At 37.8% G+C, this 17,272-nt stretch overlaps 2 protein-coding genes and 1 non-coding gene across 4 annotated transcripts; 1 reads left to right on the top strand and 2 right to left on the bottom strand.

The window, feature by feature from the left end:
• Positions 1 to 2,509: 2,509 nt before the first annotated feature.
• Positions 2,510 to 3,282, bottom strand: LOC103711977 (photosystem I reaction center subunit V, chloroplastic-like). The gene has a single exon (XM_008798327.4). It carries the CDS (start codon positions 3,147 to 3,149, stop codon positions 2,697 to 2,699), a length of 453 nt encoding a protein of 150 aa, XP_008796549.2. The 5' UTR covers positions 3,150 to 3,282; the 3' UTR covers positions 2,510 to 2,696.
• Positions 3,283 to 3,484: 202 nt separating this feature from the next.
• Positions 3,485 to 3,556, top strand: TRNAW-CCA. The gene has a single exon. It is a non-coding gene; the product is annotated as a tRNA-Trp (tRNA).
• A 2,595-nt stretch (positions 3,557 to 6,151) lies between these two features.
• On the bottom strand, positions 6,152 to 16,216 carry LOC103711976 (uncharacterized WD repeat-containing protein C2A9.03-like). 2 transcript variants are annotated; one of them, XM_008798326.4, is made up of 10 exons: positions 16,001 to 16,216; positions 14,490 to 14,652; positions 14,111 to 14,278; positions 13,945 to 14,031; positions 10,553 to 10,687; positions 10,307 to 10,417; positions 7,833 to 7,924; positions 7,648 to 7,753; positions 7,127 to 7,213; positions 6,152 to 7,003 (listed from the first exon to the last, which is right to left on the bottom strand). In XM_008798326.4, exons 2-10 carry the CDS (start codon positions 14,628 to 14,630, stop codon positions 6,590 to 6,592), a joined length of 1,341 nt encoding a protein of 446 aa, XP_008796548.1. In that variant the 5' UTR covers positions 14,631 to 14,652; positions 16,001 to 16,216; the 3' UTR covers positions 6,152 to 6,589. The 2 variants fall into 2 exon arrangements, with proteins under 2 accessions (XP_008796548.1, XP_038972798.1); XM_039116870.1 differs by lacking the exon at positions 16,001 to 16,216 and having other exon boundaries at positions 14,392 to 14,652.
• Between the last annotated feature and the right edge of the window lie 1,056 nt (positions 16,217 to 17,272).

The following is a 17,272-nucleotide window of genomic DNA, read 5'->3' on the forward strand; positions in this document are numbered from 1 at the left end:
GTGATCGGACCCATGGCGGCGTCCCCGGTTCACCCGGTAGCCCATAACGGCGATTGATGGTCCGTTTATTATATAACGATCTAATAGCGGAGACTATCCACGTGGCGATGCTTTACTGGCTTTGTATGCTGTGTTTGAGCCAGCCCCCGCTCGGCCGCTTCTCGAAGCTTCTGGTTACAACCCAGACCGGGTTCTCTCCTTGACCGAAATGAGTCCTGGTCTTCGTAGTTTCGTGCCTTGCGTCCTCTAATGACATGCCGTCCGAGATAAGAGAGGGGCGGTGGGAGCTCGGAGCTTTCACATCCGGTTAGGCACGAAAATTTCAGTGGGCCCACGTACAAGGTTTTGGTTTGTGAAACCTTTTGCACTGAACAGCTTATCCGAAATTTGAGCTATAAATCAATTAATCAAAAAAAAAATTGAAAAGAATTGCTATCATACTGGATAGAGCTGCCATGCTAGTGGGGCTCTGCCACGGATGAAAAAAGTATGAGTAAAAAATGTTTTATCCGCATCAAATACTCTCCAGCGAGGAAGGGGCCAGTGAGGATTGCTATACGGGTGAGGTTCTCCTCACCCCCTCTTTCTTCTTCTAAGCAAAAAAAAAAAAAAAAGAAAAAAAAAGAATTGCTATCAACGTATCTATATGTTTTATATAATAAATGTACATTCTATAGCAGTTTTAGATCATCTAAGACTTTTTTTGTTGTTCAAACATATTTTAATAAATTAAGATTTCAACTGCAGAAAAAATAGCATTATTTTTAAACATATTTATACATTCATGTATATATTTAGATACTTAATATACTTTATTTCGGTGATGGATATTTATATACATCAACAGACATATAATACATATATACATGATGTATACATTCACCTATATATACAAGTTATTATGTATGCGCATAGATATGTGCATATAACTTTAATAAGAATATATATGCATTTGTATACAGATAACTATTTAGGCGTATTACACTCTTTTGTTAAACAAACACATATGCACTTGTATTGGTGATGTGTATTTGTTCATTGAATTCTGTCTCATTTATAAAATTTTATCTGGTTCATGATAATTGAAACATGCACCTCATATCCTGTACCATATTTTGCCATATATTGGATACCTAATTATGCATCTAATTTTGTGGCTTGTCTAGTCAACTGAGGTGGGTTAGGTTTGTTAGCCGATAATTGCTTTTTCAATCAAGACAACAGTTACTTGATGCTTATCCTTGGTTTAATTCTATAGAAGAAAAGTTGCAACGCGAAAAGTAATACAACACCTGGCACCCAGAAAAAATTATATTCTACATGATGTGTATGTGGTGCACCATGCCAATTACAAACACCTATTTTTGTAGGCATTATTTATCGAGTGCTCATCTTGATGATTGGCTCGTGGAAACGAGCATTTGTAATTGACCACCGGTCCTAACTACTGTAGCTTTAAAGAAGAAAAAAAAAAAGTTGAAAGGAAGTAAAGTACTCATGATTCATGGTGATGGAACATAGTTATTTTATACTGACACACGTGTGTTCAGACATCTAATCGGAAGACTCCTTTGACAGCACCTACGAGGAGGTCATATATTCTTCTCCAGCTGACCTGCTACTATCCAACTATTATTCTACTCAGCTTATCTGACAGGATGCTGGATTCACACTACGGACATCTAGAATGTGGCCGTGCAGGGATAACTTGCCGACTTCCTGTACTTACACTGACCTTGAGCTCCATCAATGAGAAGCACCTATTTGTTGAGAATGGAATACAGATAAGAACCCTCTTGTCTGGTATCCTGTGTTCGATTGGTTCTATTCAAACAAGTTCTGTATTCAAACCCAGCATCTGTCACTCACTTTTCAAGCGTATCCTCCATGCCAACTTCGTCTCTACCTCCTGCTCTAGTGTCCATGTCTTAGGCGGAAAAAAAAATGGGGAAAGGAAAAGACAGGTAATAGAAGCTTAGTTGTAATAAAAATGGACGAAATTCTGGAGTTAGTCTCATTCCTTTTACCCTAACATTCCCAAAGAGAGAAGGGAAAAAGAAAAAAAAAAATTATTCACACAAGCATGCCTGATTGATGCTAGTCGGTAGATGACATTGAAGGTGGCTTTTGGTGATCCAAATAGAACCACTATAAAATGATGATCTTAGGTCACCGATGATCTTTATCTCGAGATAATTTGATCCTCACTGTTTGTGGTATACTAATTTTTGGTTATTAAAAATTTTTAAATATCCACGAGTAACCTATTTCGTATTTCAAGGATATCCAAAGAACACTTCATGTAAGACCAAAACTACCTCAGATATATTTCATAAAAAATATATTTATAACAATACATATACATATGTATGCATTTATATTTTATAATCATTGCTTTTTATTTGTTTACATGGATAAGAGCTAGTGTCGCACATCAAAAGGAAACATATGGCGAGCTCAAAATGAAAACTACGTAAGAAAACAAAGAAAAAAAAACCAAGCAAATTTAAGTTTTGAGAGCAAAGCATATTTGATTGATAAGAAGCCACCTTCGGCGTACAAATAATACAATTGATCCCCCACCCATCATCACAACCCCACAACACCCAGCCCAAACATTCCATGATAAAAACCATCAAACCGTCAAAATTAATGTACAACGATAACCGTGTCCAAAACCCCCAGCGAATTCCAACTCAGAAGAACTTGGGATCGTAGCCGTTGCTGGAGGTGGCGAGGATGTAGTAAGCCACTATGTGGCCGATGGAACCCCATGCAAGGACGTCGACGATGTTGAAACCGACCGGGTCGTTGGACTTGAGAAGAGCCTCGAACTCCTTGGCCCGGGTGTCTCCGGCCTCGAAGTGGGTCTTCCCGTTCTGCTCCGGGAGCCCCTGTTTGGCCACGTTCTCCCTCTGGAAGTTGAAGAAGACGAACCGGCCGAGAAACAGGGACAGGCCGGTGCTGAGGCTGATCACCAGGGACGGGTTCAGCTCGGCCTTGACTACCAGACCCGGTTTGGCGCTGGGCCGGACCGGCCGGGCGGAGAGGGCGAGGCTGGCTTTTTTGGGGAAGGAGAGGGAGGAGTCGGTGGGCTTGAGAGGGCGGAGGCCGTTGAAGGTGGGTGTGGAGAAGAGAGTGGAGGCCATGGCTGAGACTCGAGACTGTTGTCTGGGGGTTGGGGTGTGAGAGAGGTTGAAAATTGGGATGGAGGGGATAAGATGGAGAGGTTGCGGACGCTATGAAAGGTTTCAGGATTACTAGTAGTGATGGGAGTAGAAGGAGATTTTGTGGTGAGGAGAGTTTATGGGAGGGGAGCGGAGGGGAGGATTTGGGGAGTTGAGTTGGGGGCAGGCGATTGGGGGGGAGACAGATAAGATGTTTGGTGGCCATAGAAGCAAAGCGCACCGGACACGTTCACTAGTGAAACTGACGTAGTCGTTTATTATGTTATATAAGAATGTTTTTCAAATGTAAGAACACTGGATCCGTGGCGCAATGGTAGCGCGTCTGACTCCAGATCAGAAGGTTGCGTGTTCGATTCACGTCGGGTTCAATACCCCGATCTTTAACGGGTATTAATTTTTATTTTTTCCTCTCTTTTTTAATTTCTTTAATTTCTTTTCCTTACCCACTTTTGTGAACTGATTGGTCGTTCTAACCGTGAATGAGTTGTTTGATGAGTGGATCTGTAGTATCTAAGCTTTTGATTATGATAGCATTTGATCAACATCCAGAATGAAATACTCCATGCAATATATTTTTGAGCATGGAATGCAATAGATACATAGCATGCACCGGCTGAGCTTTGATCTTTCAAATAAGGTTAGATAACCATGTTTTGATCTCTAAGCTTTGATTTCCTTCAACATTTCGCCATCTTCACTTCAATGGAAGTGGCAGTTGTTGCTTGGTAAGTCTTTGATTTTTTTTTTTTCAAGAACAAGAATTAACTAATTGTTATAACAACTAAGGTTCCTAATCTCAGGACTGGGTATTGTATGTTCAAAAGCTATGTTGGTACAATATGGTCCCATACCATGCTATACCACTACTCAGTACGCAGAAGTGCATTGGTATGGTACTATAGCAAAATCTAGACCCTTATGGAGTGTCTATGCCACTCAAAAATATCAAGATATTGTTTATAATCGAGGTCAAAATATAGTATATCATGAAATGGTGCTAAAATATGGACTTTTTATTTGATTTCTTCTTATTTTAACATTTTTGGTTTATTTTAAGCATAAAAACAAGAAAAGAACAATGAAACCGAGGAAGAAGATTATACTTGATGTTATCTTCGATTGACTCAAAATCATAAAAGTCCTTACTCCCCTGATTTTTCTTAACTTCCACCCTTCTCTTCACATGCTCAGTAGAAAAGAGAGGAGAAAACATCTAACATCAGGATGTCTTCTCCTCCATTTTTACTTACATAAGCGTCTAGAGCCATCTTGAATTAAGTTATATCGACGAAACTAGATGGTTCCACATAGTTTGAATCAGTTTGAGCTGAGGCCTGAACCCAACCAATAAACAATCCGGTTTCGCACCAACTCAGTTCCATATACCCCAAAACAGGAGATTCGGGTCGGTTTTGCAAACCTTGATAAGAATTATTAATAGTCACAATGGGAAACCTAGGATAATAGTTAGCAAAATAACAGTTGTGATTCATCATGTTAACAGCCATATAAGTGTAGATATATGTATCGAGCTGTTATAGATATCTGAGTTTTAAATTTATTTTTTTAAGTTAATTAACCGTGCGATCGTCAAATGACAAATAATAATGATTTTGGTAGTTCTCGCAAAATAACAAGTGCTATTTAGATATCGGTTATTTATGAAGAAAAAAGCTTCTTAGACGCGTATTCTAAATCATGTTCACGACTTTAGCCCTGCGAATGATATGCCGGAGCATGAGATTTGGAAAATGGTAGGATGGAGATGGGAGGAAGAAGAGGTGCGAGTTGAAGAGGAAAACAGATTCAGCTTTCTAATCTCCTATGGAACAGTGCTTTTGTCAAATTTCACACAGCAACAGCTCCTTTCATCAAAATGAAAAGAAAAGAAAAGAAAAACAAAAAGCTGATGACAGATTAGGTACAAAATTTGGCAAGTAAAGACTTAATTCAAAATTCAAAATACCATATCATGATATAGTGAAATATATATATATATATATGCTTTTATTAACTCGCTTCTATATTGGATCAAATTAGTGTTCTTAGATGAGCTGTGCACCTCCATGTTCCCTAGAAATCATCAAGCCACTTGGTGGCTAGTGGCATCTATATTTGATTCCAAGAGGAGAGTTTGTGCTTCACACCCCCTGCATAAAAGCATCCTGCCTTCGAAATGAACAATTTTCCATTATAGATCTCGTACACAAAACCTTGCTCCCCTGATTTCATTCCTATAGTCCAAGTGGAGTAATTCCTGGCTTGTAAAGTTTCATAGAGAATGATGTCTTGAGCATAACTTCATATATGGCTTTAGGTGGTAAACATCACAAACCGGCAGTCTCATAAGTTACAATTAAATGAAATCAATAGAAAACTTCGATTAGTGAGCTGTAAACTTGATATAGAACACTTCAATTTTCCTCGATAGAATTTATTAATTTCTTCAAAGAGATATAGGACACCTTGAAGAGAAGCATGATAACCCAATAGAATCCCCTTGCTGACTTGAAATCCCTCTGAAAATCTTTGGAATAGTATGATTCTTTTTAAATAGCTTCCAAATACAAAACAAAATAAAATATTGTTAAAGCAGAAACATTGCGAAAATTGATGGTGACATTTAATAGTTTACATGTGACAATAAATATTAACATCAGATCAAAATCAGCAAATTACCACAAATATATAGAATGAGAACATTGACAAGAAATGAAATAATAACATTATAGATCTCATAGGAGTAACAGAACAAATATACCCAAAATTATTCACAAAGATCAGTTATCTTCTTTACAAAATTTTGCATTGAGTAACAAGAATTACAAATATTCAAGAATCTTGCTTCATGAAAGAAATTTTTACCCAGAAAGCCCAAAAATAACTTTTCAAATGCTCTAAAGTAGAGTTACGAGCTAGATCCAGATCATAGCAGCTAGTGGTGACAATCCAAACAGAACACGTTTAAGAACCGACTACCAGAAATATCATATTGTTTTGCAATGCATGAGCCAACACATGCAGTGTGAAATTTCACCCAAGTCTAAATAGAGGGACAAAATAATGAACATTGAATGAAGATTACATCAGAATCACTCTAAAATCTTCTGAAAGACAGCTGAGAGTCTGGCACATTGAGCTAAACTCAAAATTTTCTTCACAAGTGCAGTCACTGGGCAACTGTATATTTCTTTCTTCTTTGTACACTTCAAAAGAGTCCGGTTTTCATTAGATTTTTTTTTTTTTTTGATCGAAAGTGTTCATTACAATTAAACATGAGAGACTTCCAGGTTCCCCTTTAATCTTAATCTCCATCCCCCTGCCACGTCCATGTACAACATCCTGCACCGAGCACAGATACCAACAGACTCAAGAGGTACAGCATGGAAACTAGTTCTAATTCAAAGTAGTGAATCAAGGTATGAGTAGCCCCGGAGGCGGCTGTACTGAAGGAGACTGCCATAGTTGCGATCCCATACACCAACAAAAAGAGCCTCGGTGTCAGGACTGAACGACATGCCTGAGATTTCACCAAAGAAGTCCAGCTCCTGTTGCCTGTTGTACCCACTTCTGACATCAAATATGTGAACAAAGTCCGCTGGTTCTGCCATCGCCATGAACTGACCATCGGATGTGAAGCGGATTGACCTTATGGCTCCAAGGTTGCCTCTCAGTACAGCCATGGATTTGGAGAGGTTCCTTACATCCCAAACCCGACAGGTCTTATCCTGGTTACCAGTGGCGAATGTACAACCGTCAGGATTCCATGCCGATGCAAATGAGTAGTCCAGGTGGCCATGCAGTGCATGGATAGTCTGCAAGAACCAAACTACAAAAACTTAATTTTTATTGCTCAACTTTTCAAATTGGAAATGATGAAAGCAGGTTACTCCATTGTGGTTCATCACTTGATCAGAACAACCAAATATGTTACCCACCTTTCCCGTACAAGCATCAACAAGTAGTCCCTTAGGGTTGTCTCCCACAATAACAAGAAGCTTTCCATCAGGGCTAAGTGATGCATGCTGCAAACAGAATAACAGGTAAAGAAACAATGATGCAAGAATATAGTGCCTGATATAAATATTATTAAATTACAAAAAACTCCAAGTACCCATAGAGAGCAAGACCCGACTAGATCTCATGAATGTTGTAGCCATAGCAGCATCATAGCTAGAACAGTGTTTTCACTTCTCAGCGGTTACCTAGAGTTTTATAATCTGATTCTACTAACCCCAAGAAAGCTCGACAGATTGAATTTGTTTACAACAAATATTGGCAGACAAATTTCCAAGAAACCAAAACATTATATGGCTCTCTCACCAGCATTGATAATTTAACCAACTAGACACTACAATGAATCAATTACAGATGCCTTACATTCACATCCCACTAGAAAAAGAAATAACATCTAACCAACCAACAATCCAATACACGTAATCAAATACTGATGGCTTACATTAACCGGCCATTGGAATCGGAAATGCTTGCAAAGCTGAAAGTTCTCCATGTTGAAGTCACGAACTCCACAGTCATTATTTGAAGCCATGAAGTGAACAGCACCACTGAATAAATTTCATTTTCAAGCCAGACCAGCCACTGAAATGATCAAAAAAAAAGAAAATGCCAGGCAAAATCAAGTACCTGGGACTGTCGTAAATCTCCACAGCATTAGTGATTGCATTGTCATCGTAAGTTGTCCGGCAACAAAAGCTTATTCCTTCTCGATCTAAATACTACATTTCCCATCAAAGTAAGAAAAAAAAAATCAGATAATATTTACCTTCTAAAATATTGGGATAAATCAGATAAAATGTACCATTGAAAATGCTGGAATAAATATACATTCAATGTCACAAGAACTGTACAGCCAGGTTACTTATATATACATTCCACTGCAATAGCATTTAATGCATCTATAACTACTAACACCATAAGTTTCATGTCTAAAATACAAATGTTTCACCTGATTGAGATGACTAATTAAATCCTAAAAAAGACTTGATCCATCACATACAATTGGAAATAAATTTGTAGCTTTTTAAATGACAGGCAATACCAGAAATTAAGGAATTATGACTTTTTGGCAAGGAGCCAGAAAAGGTAATGATATAAAATCCTTTGACAAATCGTATGTGCATAAAACAATGATATTTCATTATTGTCTAAAACTTTTAATTGATTGGCCTATGATGTTGTGAAGCACATTTGCAATAGATAATAATGCCCTATAACTAAAAGATAAGATTTAAAGGAAGAATTAATTTTCCTAACACAAAACATATATAGAAAATAATAGATGCCAAAAAAGAACAAACAAAAGAATGTTTTAGTTTATAGCAAACAAATGTAACTTTCATCCTTTCAGAAAGGTGAATACAAGCACCAGGATAGCATAGTGGTTGTGAAAATCTATATTGCTCACATACAGCTAGAGGCAATGGCCTCTTTTAAGTCATACTTCTTGCCTTATCAATTGTTCTGTTCCCATAAATTCTAGATCTTATTCATCGTTCTGTCTGCCCAGATGTTCATCCATTTTATGCGCTTGAAGTATTTGCTGAGCAAATCAGCTGATTGATTATCAGGCTTGTTAAGCTGCTCCCAACGTACCACGTACAGTCTTGTCATTCCATCCTTTCATCCACAAGAATTTACCACCTCTCAATGTAGCTAACTATGAGTTACATAAGAGCACATAAATAAAACGCACATATCACCTAATAACTGCTTTAAATAGTCTGCACTAGTCAACAATAATGCTTGCTTCTCCTACCTTCAAGTTCCCTTTCATCATTCTCCAAAATGAGTTCAAAGGCTGCAGACAACAGTACCTGCTCCCGATAGTGAAAGCCCCATAATGCTCCACCAACCCTGTGTGAACTAAGTCCTTTTCAGCCTTAATGCAATTACAAAATTTTTTGGTTGTGTTATAAAAAATTCTTAACATTAGTCAATTCTACATATTATCTTTATTGATCAAAATCATAATGCAAGAAAAAAGGACAGAGGTAGTTTTCCCCAATATGAACTCCATGGATTTTCTTTTCTTTTGTTTATGCATTTAATAATGCTGAAACAAACACTTGAAACCAGCAAATGCAAATAAACGTAAAGATTCTCCTTACCTCAGCACTTTTAATATGGAGAGCCCAAGGAAGATCCATTTTTATGCAAAGAATAAGCCATTATAATACCAGAAAACCTGATAATCCAAATAAGTACCACGAGAATAATGGTGATTCTCAGCTTACTCTATTATAAGCATTGTAACTACCCACTTTTGGGGCAATCAGACAGTCTACCGCCATGGCTCTTGACATCCAAAATCATAACTTCAAATATCATTGTATGATCTCACCTATTTGGAGTTGACTTTCTGAATCCTTACCAAGTATTTTTATTAGGCTAGCTCTAGAAACACTACAGACTCTTCCAAAACCCTTCTCATAGTTTTCATCCACAATAGTTTATGACTTTTTCTTTCTCTTTTGTAATCCTTCAAAACAGAAGTTCAAGCATTTTTCTAGTGCATACAGTCACCTCTCTACTTATCAAGGCTTCTCCTCTTACAGAGCATGGATCGTGAAAGCCTGGATACATGGTCCACAAACCTCACTGCACTCCCTAACCTCCACACCCTAATAAGAATCGGCATTTCTCGATATCACTACAGCATGGATAAATGCTTTCTCCTTGAGATAGCTTTCTATCATACTACATTTTGCCATTCTTCTTGGCTTCTTTCTCGTTGCAGCATACATTATCACCGTCAAGCTAACTACTATATGCCTAAGAATACAACTATACATTTCATAACCTACTCTGCTACAGCTATAAGAAATACACGGCAAATTTCTCACAGATATGCCTATGAAAATAATTGATGAAAAAGGTAAACCGATGATACATTGTTTTTATCATTGGCAAGTTTCTCATGGAGTCATGGACATACTTTCTGGAAATAACGAAGTGTCTTTTACTAAAAACAGTAACCACCTTGACAAATCAACAAAAAAATAGACAAAAAATGAAAATAGCCATGGATATTATACAAGTCTCCTTTGTTTCTACGAATTATTGTAAAAGACAATGGCAGACAAAGTAAAGAGAATTACTTTACAAATAAGTTCTCCTTGAAATCCACCCACTACAAGTAACTTATCCTTTACTGCCAATGTACTAACTTGAGTCCGAGAAAATCCTTCCAATAAACTTCCAGGGTGTTTCTGTAATGAAATCAAAAAGGCATCATGCAAGCTTAAAATTATAACTATCCACCTAATAAAATGATTATTACAGAACACACAATTTTAAATCAAAAAGAGAAGAAGATGGCAAATCTATAAAGGAAGAATATGCACCTCACATGGTGCCACATGTCCCGAAACATCCATAACCTCAAATTTGTCACAAGTTAATGCTGACCAATGGAGCACAGAATAGTGTGACATTAGATAGACATCATGCTTTGATGTAGCCCAGACCAGATTTCTCAGCTGCAAAAGTTAAAAAAAAATGAAGATTAATATCACACTTTTTTCAAAGAAACTCAATATCAAATAAATGTACTCATATAAACATAATAAGTCCACAGAATATTCCTTTGCGCTATATTTTAGCTACCTAGAAACAAATAACAGGACAATCATATGGCACTTAAATTTATAAAATACCTAGATAGAACTTGACATCGTTAAGGTCCAGAAATCAAAGAACAGTCACCAACAGAAGGTAGACAATAGGCATTCGATGTACTTATCCTTGATCATGGTTGTAGTCAAGATGAGCAAGAACAATTCTGGTCCTGATCGAGCTTGGCTTGAAATTTATTTCAAGCATGAAACTCAGGACCAAACGTGCTTGCTTCCAATTTGGTAAAGCCTGATGTCAAGGCAAACTGAAAATAAACCTATTTTGAATCAATTAATAGCCTTAAATCAAACCAGAGTCAGATCAAGTTTGAACTGAGCTCAATTCAAGCTCTGTTTGAGCTTCGAATTCAAAGTCTTGTTTAGACAAATAAAACACACGATCCAGCAAACCAGAAAGCTATCAAACCCTATAACTATTGAACCCATCAGGCCATGAATAAAAATTAATAATATAATGAAGCCATCAAATTGTTTAAATAAGATAGATACTAATTTCAGCATTGATTTCAGTTGCTGACTAATAATATGCATTGAAATTTCTATATATAAAATACATATTGTTACACATATACTGTAAAATAACACTTAAATATAAATTTTATAGCCTTATCAAGCGATGCCTAATCAAGTGGAGATCAAGCTTGGCTGAAATTTATTCCAAGCTTAAAAGCTTAGATCAAGCTTGGCTTGTTCACATCTCATTCAAGCTTAATTGAGCCTACAAGCCATTTCCAAGTGACTTCAAATGTTCAGTTACCACAAACATTTCCCAAATGTTTAGAATTTGCATATGGGCCACCTCACCCTTTAACATAATTGAACGTTCACTATATCTGCAGATTCCCACCACCAAAGGTACAAAAATAAAATTTCGATTCAAACATAAAGCTGCAAACATTTTTCCCTCTATTCTCAATATGTCCCCTGACTAGAAGTGGTGATACAACAGACAGTGCGATTGCTTATGTCAGCATGTGTAGGGTTATGTACGAAAATGTAGTTGAGCAATTTCTTTTAAATGTTTTCAATTACAAAAAAATATGGCTTCCCTCTCTTTCCTCAAAATGTTTCCAAAATACTGATGATAGCACAGCACACACTGAAAATACTCAAGTCAGCTCTTCAGGATTCATGTCTTAGTTGCTGGTAGCGGGAGCAGATGCAGGTATGTGGAAGCAGGTCTGAAACAAAGATGCCATCCTAATTAGAAGTCTAGCTACTGAGGTTCATGTGTGCAGAAATTTACTCAAGGTTCCCTTTATTGTTCTCAACTGCCAAAGATTAATAGATGTGGAATGCAAATAATATCATATGCAAAATGTTAATACCTGCAGCAGTTCAGTCCATCTGCTGTAAAGATAAAAATGAGCAATATAACCACTAGTGTCCAAACTTTGACCAGTAAGAAACTTGAGATCTAAATCCGGATGATGAAAATGTTTATATTTCCTTGCTTGCACTGTGGAAGGTATTTTGACTTATTAGAGGGAGATCTAATCTTCCTTATTTCTCCTTAATAACAGGCAAACACACTATGAAGACAAATCTTTGACACTTAAGTGAGTGCGGAAAAAGGGCCTGTTTGAATAATACAGAACATAGGATTTCTTCTTTATCAGATAAAAGCCTGTCAGAACGGCTAAAACTTCAGGATAACTCCCATAAATGCCGGACTTCTGCTCACAAAGCATCCACACCCTCCCATACCCTCCACAAGATGTCCTAAACACAATTATCCACAGCCTCTGGCCACAGGTCTTCAATCATGTATACCACCAACTTCCACTCCCTCGTTCCTCATAGCCACTCAACGAGATCTTAGATGTGGAGGTGAGTTTCGAGCCACCTCATCCTTATCACCCAACCTATGCCCTCCATCTCACATCCCTTCCCCATTCATCGCCACCCCCGTACCTGTGCCCATGCCTCTACCGCCTTCAATTGCCTCCTTGCCCATCTACCTTGGCCGCTCCCCCCTTCTGACTCCAACAAAAAGCAGTTCTCCTTTGACCCCAGCCTCTTTTTCTTTTGCTTTGCTAGGGTAGGTTATTTTGGGGGGAAGGTGGCCTTGAGCTTCTTATTTTAATTAAGTTGAACAAGCATCAATAGTTAAAAGAATTAATTAGCCACTCTCCTAATTGTTAAAGTATAAACATAACATATGTTGCACATGAAAAACTCATTTTATTTTTAAACTACTAATTTTATTAGCTACATAAATCGGGCCCAACAACAAGGTGTAAAGCTCGACAACCATGGGATGATGGGAATCAACACATCCGCAAGCCTCCACAAGGATTTTGCCGTATAATATATGGGGATGCTCTAAATTAAAACATCCACACTCGAATAAGGCGGACTGATTTGCTCATTTAATTGAAACACTAGCAACTAGCTGAAGGCTAGTAGGTTTGCTGCTGACAAGCTCAGAAGGTGAAAAAACCTTCGACCTAATTAAAGAATAGGATCCCTATGCTTTTGGGATGAACTTCTAAGTTTTATGCACGAAATTTTAATGTCTGATGATCAGCAAAACCTACTGAGAGTCCTAAGCAGTTTTGTCCAAAGAGGATCAGCAAAAAATTGAAGATGATCAAAAAAAAATCATTAACTTGAAGCAAACCAAAACCAAAAGGTTCTCACAATCAACAAGTTTTAAAAACAAATTCGAAGAGTTCACCAAAAGTCTTCAGAGTCTTGATTTCCATTTCAAGCATCTTTCACAATCATATTCTCCAGACATAAATTTCAATAACCAGAAAACTTCACCTCCTCTACCTGTCTAAGACTCATCTCACCCTACATTTCTACCTTTGGAATTTTAGTAAATTTTGTTTCTCAAACCAAGGATCAGATGGCTGTCCAAATTCTACTTTGAGCTAAGTTATCATTATCTCAACAAATCGTTGACATTGACTAATTCAAGCCTTCATACAAAATAGAAACCATGATTAAAAGATATGAAAACATCTTAAAACAATACAAAATAGCACCGCAGTACATAAAATAAGATATTGCAGCAAGGAATGAACAAACAAATTGTAGGTCATTAAAGAATAAGACTTAAGGTATAAACCTATTTAGGAACTTTATTTGCTTACCTGAAAATGATGGATAGTTGATTTCACTGATCTTGTATTATGTTGGAAATCATAATACATTCCTCCTTTCTCAGTTGGTTTGCAAACCTGGGTACACAAAAAGGATGTTCAAAAAAATGTAACGAGCGAGTGATGTAACTAACCCAGACTTGTGTAGCTATTGTACATTTTCTGATGCTTCACCGGAATTTGGAATGTTTTCATAATTCTTGTATTGTTCTAATGTGGTTTGTCTGTACTTCTCCCTTGTAATGCTTGACCTATTCCAAGGTATTCCTTGGATATCCACTCCTTTCCTTGCTTGTGCTGATGAAATGTCAGTTACCTTACTATGCTGGATAAAATAAGATATCTTTCTTTTAGTGTATTGAGAGCATGATACATTAACAAGTACAGATAACAGAAACGAGAAATGAGAAAGTTGTTCGAGAATTATAAATCCTGTACCAATGAAAAGCATAGCGGCATGTCACCTAAAACATTAAAAAAAAGACAGTAATTCCGGTAGTTTGATGAAAAACATGTTAGTATAAGGAAATGCGTACAGATTGACCATATTCTTCATCATCAGAATCTGAATCCCACAACCCTCTTCCTTGAAATTCTTCATCCATGTCATCCTCTGCATCCCCCATTTCATAATCCTCTGCCATTTCATCAACATCATCACCTTGGTACCGAGACATATTTGACTTAAAAAATTTATGCCTGTGCATCCAAAACAAGTTAAGGTCAGCTAGGGGCAAACAGTTGCAAGGGCAGTTCAGATGTGCTCTCCGATATGCATAAAGTTAAAAGTGAAACAGCAGCAATATAAGAAACAAAATCCAATAGGAAATACCAGACATACCAAAAAGAATTCTCTACCAAGCACAAAAAAAATATTATGTTCTACCTAATAGGTTCTTATCTACCATGTTTAAAAATGAAAGGTTTCATGTGACATCATGATCAACAACACTCATCTTTCTTTCTTCGATGTGAAATGATAATGAAAACTGACAAAGGAAGCCCTTTTGGCATGTACTACAATTGTTTCTCAGTTATTCTGCCTACGGTGAGGGAATCGCCAAAATTGGTGTACATTTACATTAGAATCAAAAGAGAATGGCATGCATTCTACATCATTCATACACTTAACAGAAAGATCATGCACATGCTTTATGCATGAAATGCTAATTAACATTTATCATAGAATTTTCTCACTTTGAAAAATTGGAAAGTTGCACAACTGGCACCTAACAAATACTTTTCCCCAATGCTTGATCTTGGACAGATCATTAGTTCAACTATCTTAACACCTTCCCTTGTCACAAATGGATTGACAAACAGCAAATCGCCCAAGCATCAGACTAATAATATAACATCAACATAAAGTCCAAATAGACAAAACCAAGAGCAATACATTTATGTTTTACTAACCAAACCTAGGCCACAGAGAGAAACGATCTAGACAAAATGATATCTTTAGCCCCATGATAGAAACCAAACACATGCACACATAAGCTGCATAATACACCATTCAGAGGAGAAAAACAGACTTGAAAAAAAAAAAACTAAATTTTCACCTATTTATTTCACAAGTAAATCGCCAACCTCTGAAACGATAATTCAGTATCATGAAATTAGAAGGAACAACACCTTATATGCATAAATTTCAGATCTTTATCCCGGATTGCTCTGATAAATCCATAAGTAACTAAAGACACCGTAGAGATTCCAACAAAAATGAGGTTTTTTTTACCATAATTCCAAATCTAAATAAGATATAAACTCTAAATTATGCCGCAACCCCGAAGTAACAAGTCCAACCTTTTCTCTTTTAAAAAATAAAATATCAGAAAATAACCAAAAATCAAAGTCGGCAAGAAGTCAAAGGAACAAGAAAAAACATCCTTGGAAAACAAAAGACCGTAAATTTAAGAGTTATAAATAATAATAAAAAAACCACCAACATGGACCCGAAGCAAAAAGATAGATCAACAGACATCCAAATCAAAACCAGAGGTCAAAGAAATTTCCAGACAAAAGTCTTTTTTTTTTTATTGTTTCGCACCTGTTTTCAGGGTTGGAAAGCCTTCAGATCTCGGTGGAGGCGAGGATCTGCATCATCTAGGGGCAGGAATCCGAAAAATCGAAAGCCTTCCAACCGGAATCAGACGAAATCTAGGAGATAAAAAGAACCGCTAATCGCCGATTAAGGGTTGGGTTTTTTCTTTATTTTTCTTTTATTTTTTTAAATCTTTCCGAAGGCTTGCCCCCTCGCAGAAGCGGCTCAAAAGGGATAGGTTATGGGTGGTTCTATATACACCCCCCCTATTGCTAAGGACACCCCCCAAAAACCAAAAAGAAAATACCCAAACTAACCTTTAGTGTAATTACCATATTGCCCTTGAAATTTTCTCATACACCCCCCTTCCTCCTCCTCCGTTTCGTTTTGAAAAGAAAAAAAAAACACCCCTCAAACCCCCCTTAAACCCCTCGATCCATTTACATCGTTTAGGCGATCTTTGAAGGAGATTTAAGCCCCATTCGAAGCATGGACAAGCAACTAGTGATTTGGGACGAAGAATCGGCCGCAAAGGTACGTGTTCCACCTTGTTTCGAAATTTTTTTTTTTCACGGTTCGTGCTCCGTTCGGCACTGGATCGCCGAACAAAAGGCTTCTGTTCGGCTGAACAGTGCCGAACAGAAGCCTTCTGTTCGGCGACCCTCAACCGAACAGATTTGTTCGGCTGCACAGTGCCGAACAGAAGGCTTGTGTCCGGCACTGTTCAGCCGAACAGAAGCCTTTTGTTCGGCGATCCAGTGCCGAACGGAGCACGAACCGTGAAAAAAAAATTTCGGGAGAAGCCAGCGAGGTGGTTCCGGGAGAAGCCGGCGAGGTGGTCGGAGATCGGGAGAATGCCGGCGACGAGAGGGAGAAGGGGGAACGGGGGGGTTTTGGGCGTTGGCGAGGTGTTTTGGAGGGGAAGAGCGCGGGGGGGGGGGGGGGGGGGTTGGGGGGTGTAGAGAGCAATTTAGGTGAGGGGGTGGGGAGGGTGGGGGGTAATTTAGAAATTTTTAATTTTTTAGGGGTGTCCTTAGCAAATTGGGGGGGGGGGGTGGTGTAGAGAGTATTTAATTTTTTTTTAATTTTTGGGGGGTGTCCTGAGCAATAGGGGGGGTGTATATAGAACCACCCATAGGTTATGGATAGAAATACTGGGCTGTTCGCGATAATGCCTCTCTCTTTTATGCGGAATTACGAAAATACCACCCTTCTGTGTAAATTATGGCCGGGTTAGGTATTTTGCCTGAAGGACCAAATTGATTTCATCTTGCCGCC

The sequence above is a fragment of the Phoenix dactylifera genome, unplaced genomic scaffold (assembly GCF_009389715.1).
Source record: "Phoenix dactylifera cultivar Barhee BC4 unplaced genomic scaffold, palm_55x_up_171113_PBpolish2nd_filt_p 000143F, whole genome shotgun sequence".
NCBI classification, from domain to species: domain Eukaryota; kingdom Viridiplantae; phylum Streptophyta; class Magnoliopsida; order Arecales; family Arecaceae; genus Phoenix; species Phoenix dactylifera.

Excerpts from the sequence above, each read along its gene's own strand:
- LOC103711977 (XM_008798327.4), bottom strand. The coding sequence starts at position 3,149 with ATGGCCTCCACTCTCTTCTCCACACCCACCTTCAACGGCCTCCGCCCT.
- LOC103711976 (XM_008798326.4), bottom strand. The coding sequence starts at position 14,630 with ATGTCTCGGTACCAAGGTGATGATGTTGATGAAATGGCAGAGGATTAT. Across the intron at positions 7,925-10,306 it reads AAGGAGAACTTATTTGTAAA|TATTTAGATCGAGAAGGAAT; the intron begins GTAATTCTCTTT and ends TGGGAAATGTAG. Across the intron at positions 7,214-7,647 it reads GATTCCAATGGCCGGTTAAT|CATGCATCACTTAGCCCTGA; the intron begins GTAAGCCATCAG and ends TTCTGTTTGCAG.